The sequence below is a fragment of the Lissotriton vulgaris genome, chromosome 9 (genome assembly GCF_964263255.1).
Source record: "Lissotriton vulgaris chromosome 9, aLisVul1.2, whole genome shotgun sequence".
NCBI lineage: Eukaryota > Metazoa > Chordata > Amphibia > Caudata > Salamandridae > Lissotriton > Lissotriton vulgaris.
This window is the reverse complement of record NC_141697.1, coordinates 835887940-835903738: the sequence shown is the minus strand read 5'-3', so window position 1 is coordinate 835903738 and position 15799 is coordinate 835887940. Positions and strand designations below refer to the sequence as shown.

General features: G+C 46.3%; 1 protein-coding gene across 1 annotated transcript in view; it reads right to left on the bottom strand.

The window, feature by feature from the left end:
• SCYL1 (SCY1 like pseudokinase 1) overlaps positions 1-15799 on the bottom strand; it is a 1168528-nt gene that overhangs the window by 1000273 nt on the left and 152456 nt on the right. The window contains exon 3 of the mRNA XM_086938572.1: positions 11071-11193. Within this exon, the coding sequence (XP_086794698.1) occupies positions 11071-11193 (123 nt within the window). The remainder of the gene's footprint in view (positions 1-11070; positions 11194-15799) is intronic.

The following is a 15799-nucleotide window of genomic DNA, read 5'->3' as shown; positions in this document are numbered from 1 at the left end:
CTGTCCTTAGACGCACATATGGTATTTGATAGTATCAAGTGGCACTACTTGTTCGCTGTCTTGGACAGGTTTGGGTTCAGCACTCTATTTAAAACCTGGATTGGGCTGCTCCACAGCAGTCAGTCGGCTAGAGTGCTTGTAAATGGGTCCGTCTCTTTCCTTCGACTTGCATAGAAGGACGAGGCAGGGATGTCCACTGTCCCCTGTACTGTTCACGTTGGCATTGGAGCCGCTCGCAGCGTGGCCTCGGGGCTCAATGGCAGTGGGCAATGGGAGGAGAAAATCTCCCTCTACGCCGACGATTTTTTTTATATGCAACCAGGCCCGCTTCACCATCAACAGACTCCTACAAATATTTCACTTGTTTGGGGGAATACACCCGCTATCGCATTCATTGGGATAAGTCCCTCTTGTTCATGCTTTCAGGCAGCCCGCTGCCCATTCTTAGGGATGGGATCAGGCTGCAGGTGCATGACCAGTTTAAATATCTAGGCGTGGTTGTGACCAAGTCAGAGGCAGAATTCATGGCTCGCAATTTCTTGCCCTAGCTTGAATGCCTTAAGAGAGATATGGCGCACTAGAGGACATTGCCCATCTCCCTGATGGGGAGAGCTGTCCTGTTTAAAATGATGTTACCACGGAGGGTTTCTATCCTCCAGAACAGCCCATTTAAGATCTGGATGGGTTCTTTAAGGAGGTTGATCGTGAACTGCGAAAGCTACAATGGGACAGGGGTGGTGCGTGGATAGCGTGGAACAATTTCCTGGACAGTGGCTGATAAAGGGTCAGTGTGGCGTTCTAGGCAGTAGTGGACCAATAGTTTCCACTTTGCAGCATAGTAGTTTCGGGAAGTGGGCCTACATATTTCTTTAGAATGTTCATAAATTCTGCAGGAAGGTTCAGATAGCCAAACTCTAAGACCTCAGGAGCAAAATTATAAGGTTGAGCGCCTTGGGGTAACGGTGACCGATTTCTCCATGGCTCTGCGTGAGAAGGTCGGGCCTGTTAAGTAGCATATCAAAGGAGGAGTTTGAAAAGAATTTCTTGAGTAAGATTAAATTGTTAAAATCTGACGTAGGACCTACTGGCTATGGTGGAACTCCCATTAAAATGTTAGAATATTTTATGAGTTGTGTAGAATGCATCGGAAGATTTACTGATGCTAAAATTTATGTGGCGGAGAAAGGAGACAACTTGCTGAGTTGGACTCACCAAGCACGCTTGGGTGTTATCCTCAATCCCAATGGTAAACCTCCTAGGCAAGTGCAGTCGATTGAGAATGTTGACAACAAGTGTGTAAAAAAGTTTGAGGGCTTGTTCAAAGACACTTTAGGTTGCTTAAAAGATTATAATCATCAGATTAAACTCCAGCTTGGAGCAAAACCCGTTGCAGCCAAAGTGAGGAGAATTCCTATGAGTGTGAAGGAGGCAGTTCAGAAAGCGATTGATAAGTTACTGGTTACTGGTGTTATAGAGCCTGTGGAGGCTACAGAATGGTTGGCTCCCATAGTTTTAGCACGGAAGGCCAATAATGAGATTTGTCTGTGTGATGATCTTCGCGCACTAAATAAGGAGGTTGTTGGACAAGTTTCCACTTCCCAATATTGAGGAAATGGTCTCGACCTTAGAGGGTGCTTGTTATTTTAGTACTTTAGACTTGTCAACGGCATACCACCAGGTGCCTCTCTGTGATGGTTCACAAGAATGCATTAATAACTCCTGTAGGGGCATTTAAGTTCTTAAGGATGCCTTTTGGCTTAGTTTCAGCTGCCTCTGTTTTTCTGAGAATTATGAATGATGTCATTAAAGGGATTCCAGGTGTCAGATTTTACTAAGATGATGTGTTGATACATGGGAAAAACATTGAAGAACATGATTGCAGGGTAGCTAAGGTGCTAGAAAGATTACTTAAGGCTGGTCTGACTTTATGTCGCAACAAGTGTTAGTTTGGGGTAACAGAGGTTGATTATTTTGGGCATCATACATCTGGAAGTGGTGTGTTACCCAAAAAGGAGTTGGTAAACACAATAGAGAATTTGAAAGAACCATGTTCAAAGGAAGAGCTTTCTTACTTTTTGGGAATAGCCGAGTTTTATAGCAAATTCATTCGAAATTTTGCAGATAAAACAATACATCTCAGTTTACCTCACAAGAACGCAGAGTTTGTGTGGGATGAAGCATGTAAGGAAGAGTTTTTAGGTGTTAAGATGGATCTCAAGAAAGGCCCTAATTTACAGGCTTTTAAACCAGGTGATCTGACATATATCATAACGGATACAAGCAAAAAAGGTTTGGTTGTGCTTCCTCGTGCATGCAGCACGGACATGGAACTCACTACCACTTGACATAAAAAACTGCCCAACCCTGGAGATTTTCAGAAAGAGAATCAAGACCTGGTTATTCACCGCATAAATTTTAATAACTCCAGACTTGCCCCGGAATCCGGACAATTCATAGCGCCAAGACACCTTCGGGCATTCGTGCGCTTTAGAAATGGACAAATCAAATCAAATTATTGTTTCAGGTGAGAGATGGAAATGAGCAGCTGGTTGCCTGTGCTTCCAGATGTATGAAGGGTGCTAAGCTAAATTACACAGTTATAGAAAAAGAGGCTCTTGCCATTTTTTGGGCATTTTACACATTCGAAAAAATTTGTTTGGAGTACTTCTTTTAATGTTAGGTCAGATCATAAGCCTCTTTAGGATTTTTTTTTTTTTTTTTAAAGATCTTGATTCAATCTCCTCTAGAATCAGGAGGTGGGTTATATTGTTGCAGGAGTATAATTTTGTTTTTGAATATATTCCTGGGAGTTCAAATGTGTCTGCAAACTGCCTTTTACATTTAGTGGACACTGGAGTCAACTGAGCTCTCTTGTGAGGAAGGAATGGAAGATGAGTTTGATGTACGTGTGTGTGATGTCACTTTAGGTGTGATAAAAGAAAATGAGTGGAAGGAAGAATTAAAGAAAGATCCTGAATTGTTAAGTGTAATGGAGTTGTTATCCCAAGAGAATGAAAACAAACTTCAGAAGCCCTGGTCATTAGTTTCTAATGAATTAGCGAATGTTGATGACACTTTGACTAGAGGTACCAGGCTTGTTCCCCCTGAGAGTGTAAGGAACAATATTGTCCAGATTGCTCACGAAGGACACAATGGGTATTTCTAAAACCAATGAACATGAACGTATTAGACAAGATTTCTGGTGGTCTGGTTTAGATCTCATGGTGGAACGTGCGGTGCGTGATTATGTTCCTTACTCTTTGAGCGACAAAATTCTAAAGCCCAGTAAACCACCCATGGTTTGTAGGATATTACCCATGTGTCCTTGGGATGAAGTAGCCATAGATATTGTTGGGCCTCTTCACGGTGAACACTAGTCTCCTTATTTGATTGTGTTGTTAATTTATAGTCTCGCTGGATTGAAGCGAGTTCTGTGAGGGACATCACTACACAATGTATAATCAAGTTTTTGGATTCAATCTTCAAGCGCGAAAGCTTTCCTTGTTGATTACTTTCGGACAATGTACCACAGTTTTGTTCACGTGAGATGGAAGATTATTTGGTGAAGTGTGGTATTGGTGAAGTGGGGTATTAACACTAGAAAATGTCACTTTATCATCCAGTCTAATGGTGCCATTGAGAGGTTGAATAAAACTTTGAAGGAAAGCATACAACTGGCAAGAGTTAACAGTTTATTCTGGAGGGATGAATTACAAAATCGCATTTCTGTTTACAGATTTTCACCTCACTCTTCAACTGGGAAGACACCTTTTGAATTACTCAAAGGAAGATCTCCTAATACCATATTGTGTCCAGGGTGGATGTTTCCGCATAAAGGTCTTAAGGACAATGGTATTGGTGCTTGAAGGGACAAAGAATTAGCTCTTCAAGAAAAAAGGAGGTTTTTTTGATGCTCGAAAATCTTGTAAGGTTGTTAAGTATAATGTTAGTGATAAAGTCAAAGTCAAAGCTCCTGTTGGCTGTCAAAACTGTTCCAAGTTTACTTCTGAAAAGAGTGTGGTTAAACAGTTCAAAAATGCGGTCAAAACCAATGATGTTCGCATCTGGAACCCCAGTCGTGTTGTTCATGTTAGGCCAAACAACCACAACATTTATGAGTCCGTCTTCTGACGGAGTCTCTTCTCATTTGGAATGTGAACCTACTCGCAAGAGTGTTAGAATCTGCAAAAGCCCAAGTTATTTAAATGATTTTGTAAGAAAGTAATTTTGCATCTGTTGTGCATTACTTATTGTTTTTTACTGTTTTCTCTTTATTTGGTGTACTTTGGGGGAGCAATTTCTTGTTTTGTTATGTTCTTTAAAATGTATTTCTAATGTAAGAAGGAAGAAGTGTGACATGGCTTGGCTACACGCTCCATGTTCTAGCGTGGAACTGTGGCCTGAGGAAATTCTAGGTTTGTCAGTTTGCCCAGCTTGAAGATGGTTGGGGTTGTTAATTAAAGTCTCTCCTGGACTTTACTTGAAAGTCTCTCTCATACGCTATTTCAGTTACCACCTGTGGACTTGTTGCTGCATCCTGCTGAGTCTGCAAGGTAATCGTCCACTCCTGGAAGATACTCGGCCAGCAGATAGACGCCGATGTGGAGTGCCCACTGCCAAATGCTCCGGGCGAATGCAAACAACTGAAGTGAGTGAGTGCCACCTTGCTTATGTAAATAATACATGGCGATAATGTTGCTGTGAACGAGGACCACCTTGCCCCGAATGAGATGATGAAAGGCAGTCAGCGCTAGTTGAATGACAAATAGTTCTAGGTAATTGATGTGGTGACCCTGGTGATTAGATGTCCCCAGACCTAGGACTGAGATTCTGCTAGGAAATAACGTCTGCAGTGATGGTCATCAGCAGAATGGAGTCAAGAAAGGGCTGCCCCTGCAACCGGTTGTTGGTGTTTCACAACTGCAGAGAGCAAAAAGTGCGGCTCCCAAACACTAGATCTTCCCTTTGACCCTCTGCTTGAGAGCATTGTTGTGCTAGTCATTCTTGTAACGGGCGTATGTGTAACCTGGTGTGGGACTGAGATAAACCTTACCCACCACTGAGTTGAGGACCACCCCTTGATAGGGCTTTATTTATTTAAAGAGTTTTATATAGCGCTGGCTAGACCCGAAGGTATCAGAGCGCTTTACATAAGGTTCCACATATTAGCATCAGTTACATATTAACAATGATACCAATAAAAACATTTAAGGAGCATACAGGAACAGAAAGGTAGGAGAGAAAGGGGTAAGGTATAGATACAACGGAGAGCTGAAGGGAAAGTCTGCCTAAAGTCCGGCTGGAGTGGTAAGGGGTAGGGTATAGATACAACGGAGAGACGAAGGGAAAGTCTGCCTAAGGTCCGGCTGGGTAGGTGACGGCTGAGGGTGAATCCGAAGCCCATCTCCTCTACAGCTATCAGGTAGCTCCACAGGGCATCGGTCAAATAGCTAGGTCTCAACAGAAACATAAAAGAGATAGAAGGCAAGAAGAAGGGAATGTAAAGGGGGAAGGGGGTAGGGGGGAAATACGACAGAGACGAAGGAACATCTGCCCAATGTCCGGCTGGGTAGGTGATGGCCAAGGGGGGGATCCACAGCCTGTCTCCTCTACAGCTAGCAAGTAGCTCCACCGGGCATTGGTCAAATGGCAGGGTCTCCACGGTCGAGGGAAAGTTCAGAAAGTACATGTCCCAACGTGATCACCAGCTCACTGAACTCCATGTCATCCTCATCTGTGGGATACTTCACAGTGCTTTTTATTTTTCCAATAGAAGATGGGGGGCTACCCCAGCTGTAGTGACTGCCTCACTTGCACAAACTCTTCTCTGTTAAACATCACTGCCTTCTTTGGTGAATTTAAAGTAGAGGACGAGGGATCTATCACGGAGTCTGTGCTTGCACAAACAGGATTGATTATTTTGGGTTTATCCCTCGCCAACGCCTTGTTTCTAGGTCTTCCGGCATGTACTTTTGATCAACCCACTTGGTAGTTTGAGCTGCTCTGTCCTCGAGATCCGACGTGCGGCCTTCCACAGTGTTCAGTCTGGTGTCATGACGATCAATTCTCTCTCCCAATCCATTGAGGCACTGGTTGAGCGAATCGAACCTGGTATCCATTGTCTTAATCCCAAATCGTGGCTCCAACAATAAGGCAGAGTTGTCTGGGGGTCCAGTGCCACTGGTAGCTCCAGCGGCAGCCTCTTCAGCCATCGCTGCGGTTTTTCGGCTGTCCGTTTACGTAAGGTCTTCGAAGGGCAATTGTTTCCGCTTAGGGTTTTTTTTCACCATTCCCAACAATCGCTAGGGTCTTCAATCATCCCAGTTGCGCTATGCGGTACCTCTTCCCAGACATGCTCCCGGCTCCCACACGATCTGTCTCCCACAGAAGGCAGTCCCAGAATGGCAGACTGAGCTTCTCAATTTTTGTGATTGTGGACTAGGGAGATGGCCGTTGTGTTGGCTGCATGTGCCACATCAAGCGTTATCCGACCCTACTGGACTCCAACTTGCGCTATGCCATGCTTCTCCCCTCCTATGGTAATGCTCTATACATTTATCTGCTACACCAGTGAAATATGGGGGCACTCACCAGGCAACTGTGGCGGTGCACAGTAGTTCTTAGAGTGTTTGGTGTTGCTCTGAAAAAGAAGCTCCTCAGGCTCAGTGCTCCGGTTAGCCACGCAGGAGGAATGTCACCGCAGGGGGGCCAATCGGCGATGTCCGGGCCTCGCTGGTCGCTCACAGAGAGTCTCCGCTCTCCACCTCTCTAAACTGGGAGCGGGGGGGGGGGGGGGGGGGGGGGTGATGGGGCGGTCCGTCTTTGCCGTTCCAGTGACTGGGCGGCTTTGCGCTCGGGGAGATCACGGCGCTAGGCGGGCTGGTCTTTAACCAAGGGGGTGTGTGATCTTCAATGCAAGCAGTACGTGCTCAGGGTAGTTACCGAGGGTCATGTTTCTTCTGCGCACATCGCCTCTAATTAGGAAATCTGCTAAGTCTCACTGCCACAATACCCCCTTCAGCCCGCAGCCGCGCACTGTGGTGTAGCGCTGCCCCCCACCAAGATGCACAGTGTAGTCACCTGTCCCAGTAGCACTCGCAGGTTCAATGCTGTCACAGGAGTCAGGGACCCTGGATTGTCATTCTTCAAGTCATGTATGAGGTGCATGGTAGCCTAAGTGTATGCTATGCACAGATGGTGAGGTGCTCCCTTGATTAGCTGTCGTCCAGGTAACAGAAAATGGGGATGCCCAAGAAGTACAGGTGCCCTGGCTACCACCGCTTACCACTTTGTAAACACTCTGGTGACAGTAGAGAGGCCAAAGGGTCGCACTTCGAACATATAATGCCTGCCACAAACCGGAGGTAGCGAAGGTGAGCTGGGTAAATTGGGATGTGAAAGTTGTCTTTGAGGTCGAGGCAGTCATTAAGTCCACTTGCTGTAGTAGCGGTTTGACATCCTGTACAGTGACCAGGTGGAAGTGTTCGGCCAGCATGTACTTGTTGAGGGGTCTGAGGGACCCGTCCTTTTTGTGAACAGGAAAATAAAGGAAGTACATCCCTGTACCTGGTAAGTTTAGTGGAACTGGCTTTATGGCACCATTGAGGAGGAGGGGCTTTGGTGTTGCGGGGAGGAGACGTGTCTGCAGGGTGGTATGTTGGGAGGAGTGGAAGTGAGCCTCAAACAGTAACCATGGCGCATGAGGTCTAGTATCCACTGGTCTGAGGTGATGTGCTGCCATTTGTAGAAAGCCCCCAGAAGTTGACCCCCCAACAGGAGTAGTCTGAATTGAGGGGTGGGGGTGGCAAGTCACTGTTTTGCGGGGGTGTTTCCTTTGGGGAACCACCATTACCTCTTCCTTTGGAACTGTTGCCTCTGTAGTCACCTCGAAAATAACTCCTGGTGGAAGGTTAATGAGCCTCCTGGTGTTGGAAAGAGGAGGAAGCCTCTGGTGGAGTATCCTTCAAGACGCTGCAGTAGGCAGGCAATCAAAAGGACGCATGCCGGAGGGCATTTACAGGGCACTCAAGAGCTTGAGGGTCTCTGTCTTTTTTGATCTTTTCCAACATCTGATCAACCTCCGGTCCGAACAGATATTTCCCATCGTAGGGAAGGTTGAGGACATGCTGTTGAAGCCCAAGACACACAACCAGGCAGATCTACGAGTTAGGTCGCTAGAGTTAATGCCACATGCCGCAGTGTTCGCAGCATCAAAGGCACAGCTTATGGTGGTGTTTGAGATGAGATTACCTTCAGAGACCAAAATCTTGACCTCTTTTGCGGTACTCATCAGGAAGGCGTTGGAAGCAATCCTCCATGCAATCTCAGTGTGCCCTGTCTTATCTGGAAAATAAGCCAATTGAATGCGCCAGAGAGTGGCCAATTGAGTAGCAATGTCTTTGATAGCAGCATTAATCTTCTTCCCTTCCTTGTCTGTTGGTGGCACGTCACTGGTACCCTGAGCAATGGCACACTAGCAGGCGGTGTGGACTAACAAGGACCGGTGTGGGAGTGGACCTTTCATGTAGACCTGGCCTGTAGGTAATTCCTTGCTTTTTTTGTCCACACTAGGGGTGGTCACTTTGGCTTGAACATGCTCACTGAAAATATCAGTAGCCAGTTTGAGCATGCCCGTTAGCTTTGGGAAGTATTGCAGGGAGAGCTCTGAGGATGAAAGGGTTTCCAGTAGGAAATCCTCCTCAATGGCATCCTTATGCATCTCCACCTTGTGGAAGGAGAGCGCTCTTTTGAGGACCTCGTGATATGAGATGAGAACATCTGGTGGGGAGGGGCAGGCAGAATCTGGAATCACCTGGCGGAATCTGGAATCACCTGGAAGATCTACATCATAGTCAACCCAGGGGTTATCCTGCAGTTCTAGGTCATAAGGTTCCCCTGGGTACCCTTGGCTAGAACCCACACACCCTAAGTGTAGGGACCCCTGAGGAAAGTAAGGTAGAGGAGTCAGCAGGTGGGGTGGGGGGGGGGTCAGGAAGGAGGAGGAGGAGAAGGAGGAGAAGGAGGTGGGAGAGGATAAGGCAAAAGTGGAGGACTGGTTGCCTTGTGGTATCCCTGCTTGCCCATGGGCTGTTGCCGATGGTCAAGGGTTTCCTTAAAACAGCTTGCGCTCTGAGCCATCGGTTGTAGTGACTGCGTAAGGATCCATCCACTGTGTGGGTAGATCGTGATGGGACGCTGACGACCAGTGTCAAGGAGTTCTTACAGCCGCTGAAGAACAGGTTCAATTGAGCAGGTAGAAGAGGCAGGTCGACGTAGAACGTGTTAGTGCCGACCATGGTGGAGAGGTAATGGTGGACAGGAAGCCTGCTGGTGGGCTTCAAATATGGATGCCTGACCTCTCAGAAGGGGGTGCTCAGAGTGCTATCGGTGCTGGGAATGCATGAGCGGGTTAGTATTTGTGGCCTGCTGGGTGGAAGTCCTCAATTCCCAGATCGGATCCAGAGCTGGGTTATAGTGAGAAGTCCTCTTCCTTGGCAGCAGATGACTCCAGCTGGGGCCCGCCCTCGAGGTCCTGGGCGCTGAATAAATCTGAGAGTCTTCGCCACATTTCAAGGCATTGAGCCTGGCGGTAACAACGTTTTCTTTGAACTGAAAGTGAAGCAGGAGTTTTGTTGTGCTCAGGAGAGAGACAGAGGTTGAAGAGACGGTGGAGATCAACCCAGGGATGTTTGGCAAAAAAACCAAACACACTAGGAGAATGACGTCCATTCCATCACAGGCGAGACATGATTGATGTGGAGAAATCGGGAAAGGCCCAGAAGTGCAAGGCACCTACTGGGGCATCGAAATCGATCCAATCACCGAACCGGACGAGTACATGCACATCAAGTCGATGCAAGAAAGGGAAACACAGCAATATCAACGCAAGGGAGAGGAACTGAGAAGGCCCAAAGACATCACACCCTTGGCACCGATCCAGAATTCAGTAACACATGTCCAAACCCAATGATGGAAAGAAAATAATTTAAGAATAGAGATGATGCTCATGTGCATAACCAGCAATAGGTGGAGTCACTATACCTCATGACTTGATAAGATTTCTTTGAAGATACATTCAAACCCAAATCTAGATGGCATGAGTATGCAAGGCATGTGTATCTACAACCACCGTTTGTTTTTCAGATATCAAATAGACATTTTGCTTTTAGCCAATTATTTGTTTATATGTTAAGTGTCCAACAACTTCTCCAATAATAAGTTTCGCAAAAACCATGACACAACAAAACAAGCAGTGACAAAGTCAAAAGGCTGATAGCCAATACCAGACATATAGGCTTTGCCGAAGCTGGTTTCTTCCATAGTGCAAAGGGGCTTCCAACATGATTGTGTACTATTAAACAGTGGCCCTTACACATGAATCTGATGACATGTACAGATTAAGCATCAGGAGTTTCATCCAACCCCCACTCCTGTAGCAATTGCTCTGGAAAAAGGCAGAAAACATGAATCAGGGCTAGTTTAGGAACCAAATCAGTCCAAAATAAAAAAAATCATAAACAGCCCACACACTGACCTGAGCACATTTAAAATAAGGTAAAAGAGAAAAGAAAGTAAAACAAACATTTTAAAAGCCACAGCACATATTTTCAAGACGCATGTAGGTTTTGCACATAGTTCCACAATGAGTGAAAGTCTACTGCACTACTAACACTTTCTCCGCACAAGTAAATCATGAATGCGCCTTCAAAAAAGTTGTGTTACTATTGCCAAATACTGGGCAAACAACTCTAAATACATTTGTAACACAGCAGAATCAGTGCTTATGATCTACAATATGTGAGAAAAGCAACAGAATTCCCCAGATAGTGTTTCTGGGTAGAGAAGACTCCCAATATTAAAAAAGAAATAATTGCCACATGACATAAGTGAATCAGTACCATTATCAAAGTTAGGACAAGTTAAAATTAACAGAGAGCTCAAAAGTTACAGTTAAGGCCCAAGAGAGGCAGTGTTCGCGTGTTGTGTAAGACACTGAAACAAAAAGGCTACATGGTTATAAAAAACACTCGTCCTCACACACCTTCAACATCCTTAGCAACTTAGTCTTACCACAATTTGGTGGAGCCCCCATGAGATCTCCTGTTCATTCAGCCCACCAGCCTCAGCCTTCAACTTCAGATAGGCGTTCAATGGAGTTACTGGCTCGGTCACTATGTAGAGGCCTTTCTCAGTCTAACAGAGACATGAAATGATAGCTTTTAGCAGACAGCCTGCATCTTCACAATTACATCACATTCTTCCAGAGGGCCAAAAGTTAAAAGAATAGCAACCCCACAAAATTGCACCTGAAGGTGCACTTTTATAACATCCAAAAGCACATGCAAATATGTCAGGGACATAGGGATCGTTACTGTGGAAGTAAATTCCACAAATTGCTATACTATAGTTTTACTATTACCAGAGGGATGCAAATGCAATGTTTTTACTGTGATTAATATTGCAAAGTTTGTTGGACTTAAAAAGGTCTCGTTGTGTTTTCAAACTTAAACTCTTAAAATGTGTAGAAAGTACAGTCTGCCACTGACTTGTCTCTGTTGAGCACCGAGGACCTCAAATGTGTCCATCATTAGGTCTCGCCTAGCGACGCAGCGCATGAGCTGCTCGCTTGCGAGACTATTGTCTTTTTTGCTTCGGAAGCGGGGTGGAAGCTCCACCCATGCTTCCTATTGGCGCGCGTCAAAAAAATTTTAATTGGAAGGGAGGCATGTTTGTACCCTCCCGGTCTCCAGTTTGCCGTGCCTCACCGGACTGGAGATGTGCACCTGTACGGTGAGCTCGCATGGCGCGCTTCCACTTTATTTTCGCAGGCGTCTCTTTTCATCACGGCGTTTCAGTAATGCGCTTTCACGGGAGCCATGGCTGTGAAGGAAGATCGGTACGGTAGAGTGACTCCCAGGAGAAACTGGCAGCACAGTGGAGGTACTATAAAAAACTGATCATCTCTGGACATTCTCCTGTCAATGGGGTTTCTGAAAGCCAGGGCGTAAGTGGCTGCTTCATAGTCTTTTTTTCTCTCTGCATGTTCTGAACACAGCCGTGTACACCAGCTGAGCTTGAATATTCCAGGATGTATCTCTGCATTTTATAGATATATCTTTATATGACTGAGCCACATTCGAATCACAGGAACAGCATCATTAAGTGGTGTGGAATGCAGCAGAAAACTAAACATTTCTCTAAACTACTCAGGCAGCTAAGTGACTTACATTTCAGAGTCGCTCTGGTTGCGTCACTGGTGTTACAGTGGTGGGGGAGCAAATGACTACGAGAGCAAGGTGTGTGTTTCTGAGAATCTGTGCCTAGAGGTGTGTTCCATGTGTTTCATTTTAGTAAGTGTATGCTTTGAGCTGTAACTCAAGTCCCACCAGCCTCTCAACAGTATATAGTTTTATATACTGTAATTTGTTTATCTTACTAAGTTTGGTTTTTAAGACTGGATAATCTGCCCCCTCTTTTAGGCCCCTGCTTTTTTTTACTGTTATGTTTTCCAGCTCTTTCTTTGGTCTGGAGCACAAAAGCGCCGGGACACTCCTTTGGAGTAGCCGTTGCGCTATAAAAGTCCCATTTAACATAACATAACATAACATAACCATGTTGAGAGGGTTCAGAGGGGCTGTGGAACGCCGTGTATGACTTTACGTGGTGTATGACATTATGTGTGTGTGTGTGTGTGTATATAATAGCTGCTATATGCGCTGGCATGTGCTGTAAAATGCTTCGCAAAGATATGGGAGTGTGTAACACAGGTGTGTGTAGTAATGCTGTGCAGAGGTGTGTATGTATATGTGTATAAGTAAGGCTCTACAGAGGTGTGATTGGGAGTGTAATGTTGTTCAGTGAGGTGAGTGTGTGTGATGCAGAGGTGTAATTAATGCTATGCAGAGAGGTGTGGGTTTGTGTGCGCGTGAGATGCTGTGGAAGATGTGTACGTGCGCAAGAGAGAACAGCTGAAGAGCAGGGAAACGTGTGGGTTTGCTGCACGGTGGATGCAGTGTTACCCACTGGAGTGTTTCAGAGGCGGAGATTTGTGTTTTCACTGTGGCAATGGAGGCTGGGAGTGGTTGCTGGCTGTGCTCATTGACAATGGAACACTGAAATGAGTAACATGCTTCCCTGGCGTTGAGAGACTTGCCAAAAGAGGGTTGGGGCATCCATAGTGTCCCTGTCCAGAGAAAGACCGTACCCGAAGGCCTATCTGACATTTCACCTCCAGCCGAAGGGTGGTCTGGTGTTAGTTTACTCGCCAGACGCCGCAACGCAGCGTTGATATTAAGATTAAAGATGGCAGTGCGTGGTATCGGCAGGACTTTCCGATTATAAAACTGACCAGTTAATTTTTTGTGAAGTGCACTGAAAACAGGGTTTATCATTAAAGATATTTAGACGTAGAGAAAAGCTATACAGTAGTAATCACTAAATAATAAGCCATCATTCTTTTTTAGGTTTTGGGTTAGCGTTGCGCAGGGCTGTCCACAGTCCTTGTGAAACAACAGAGGTGAGCTGAACGTAGAACTTCTGGTACGACTCAGGGCAGGCAACAGGAAGAAAGGGATTAAGAGCAGGATTTTGGTTGGGTATATTCCGGTACGGGGAACCAGTAGGCACAAAAAGAGAATACTTTTTTTATTTACACATTTGCACAAACTCCTCAGTCCTATGGGGAATGGAGTGCTTTACATGAGCACTAGATTTCATTACACATTTGTTTTAGGTCGAGGACCGAAGGCTGCGCTTGCGCAGTCTCCGGGTGGAGATTTAATATTTTGGAGTATGGGGACTTGAACCCACCTCTCTCCTCCATTGGCTGGCTTCCTAAACGGAGGTCAGCCATTGGAGGAGAGGGGCATCACTCCTTTATAGCCCCGTCTTTCGGATCCGGGGGCGTGTTTTTTTGCGTTCTTCCGACTGTGACGTCATCCGTCACTCAGAACGCCAAAAACACGCCCCCGATTCCGAAATTAACGGACCTTTGCGTCTGCCATTTTTTTTTTTTGCATCGGTGGTCAACGGCCTCCCCGGAGCAGGGCTCAGCCAGCTGACTCCTATGAGACCGCACTGCCTTGGAGGCCGCCGAGGCCTCCCGCCTTCCCCTCGAACCAGCTCCCTAATTGAAGCCCGCCCGCGCAGCAGGAAGCGCACTGATACCCGCTTTCTCTGCTCTCCCCACCACCTCCCTCCTCGCAGCATCCACGCTCACACCGGCGCCAGCTGCCCGTGCATGGCTTCCAAGTTCTCACTGTGTGCAAGGGCTTTCCCAAAAACCTCCCCCACTGCCCCCTTCCTCCCGGGGGGATTTAAGAGCTCTAGGCAGGGGAAGAAGTGAAGCCCGTAGCTTGGTTCGTGTGAACGGTGCAGAGAGCTCCCAGCTGCTGCCGGGGAGGACGTGCGTTGTGGTCCCTCTCTCACAGTGAGCAGCCCAAGGTCCCTCACCTTGGTTCCCGCGCAGATACGAGCAGCGGCGGCGCGGCTCGACTCCGGTGAGTGCACAGCTGTTCTCAAAACTGGGTGCGATTCTGAGAACAGGACTTATTTTTTCTTCATTATGCAAGTGTGCTTTGTGGCTGATTGTCGGCAGTCCGGGACGGTCCGGAGAACTCTGCACCCGCTGCTGTCAGTCGGTCTGTCCCCGAGAGGGTGCCCGGTCCGTGTTACATGAAAACGTTTTGTGGGCCTGGCGCACAAGCCATGTGGCTGCTTTCAAGAGTTCTGCTCAATCTTTTCATTATTGAAGAAAACTGTTGCACAGCACGACCCCCCATGGTGCAAACCCCCAGTTACCCGTGGCTTTTGATGTGAACATTGCACAGCACGACTCCACAAGGTGCGAATCCCAATCCACCATACCAATGGCTTCTAAGAACTGCTGCAGAGCCCCTTTGTACCTGGTGCAAATCCTAGTTCACTACTTACCATGGCTTCAGGGAACGTTTACACAGTTAGATTTTCCCTGCTGTAAACCCTAGTTCACTATTACCAGTATGTGAGAAGTTGGCCTGATGTATGATGTCCACAGTTCTGTGGGCACCCTGTATCAGTCCAAACAATCCCTTATGGTGGTGGTTGTAAAGTCAACCTTATAGACAAGCTATCCTAGGGGTAGCATGGACTAAGCAGTCTTAGGCTAAACTCAAGAGGGCATGTGAAGCCAGCTGTTTTACCATATGCAATCCTGTGAGAAGTTGGCCTGATATGTGATGTTTCCAATTCTGGAACCACCTTGTATCAGTCCAAACAATCCCTTATGGTGTCTGGATGTAAGTCAACCTTATTAGACAAGCTATCCTAGTGGTAGTATGGACTAAGCAGCCTTAAAGGCTAAACTCAAGAGGTCGTGTTAAGCAAGCTGTTTTACCAATCACAATACTTCAATACCAAAAGAAAGGACACCACACAAGTATATATTATAAAAATATATGTATTTACTCAAATAATCCCCAGTACTCTTTATGAGCAAAGGGGCACAAGTGTTAAACAAAAGCACAGTTAAACATATAAAAGTTGCACAATTATGGATGAGGGCGGGTGGCCACTCAAACCATATATTAAGAAAGTGGTATAAGAGATACCAAACGAACAGTGGTTAGGCCTAGGGAATCTCTGGGAGCAGTCGGGACAAGCAATGCTGAAGTCGGGAAAAGCACGCGGGATTCGGGTGCAGCGCTTAAAGCACACGCATGCACCAATGCAAAGTCAATGGTGCGTAAAAGTTATAGAGTTACTGTTTAAGGAGACTTCCGCTTAACCTAGAAGGACGAAATTCAAGACACATACACTAGAG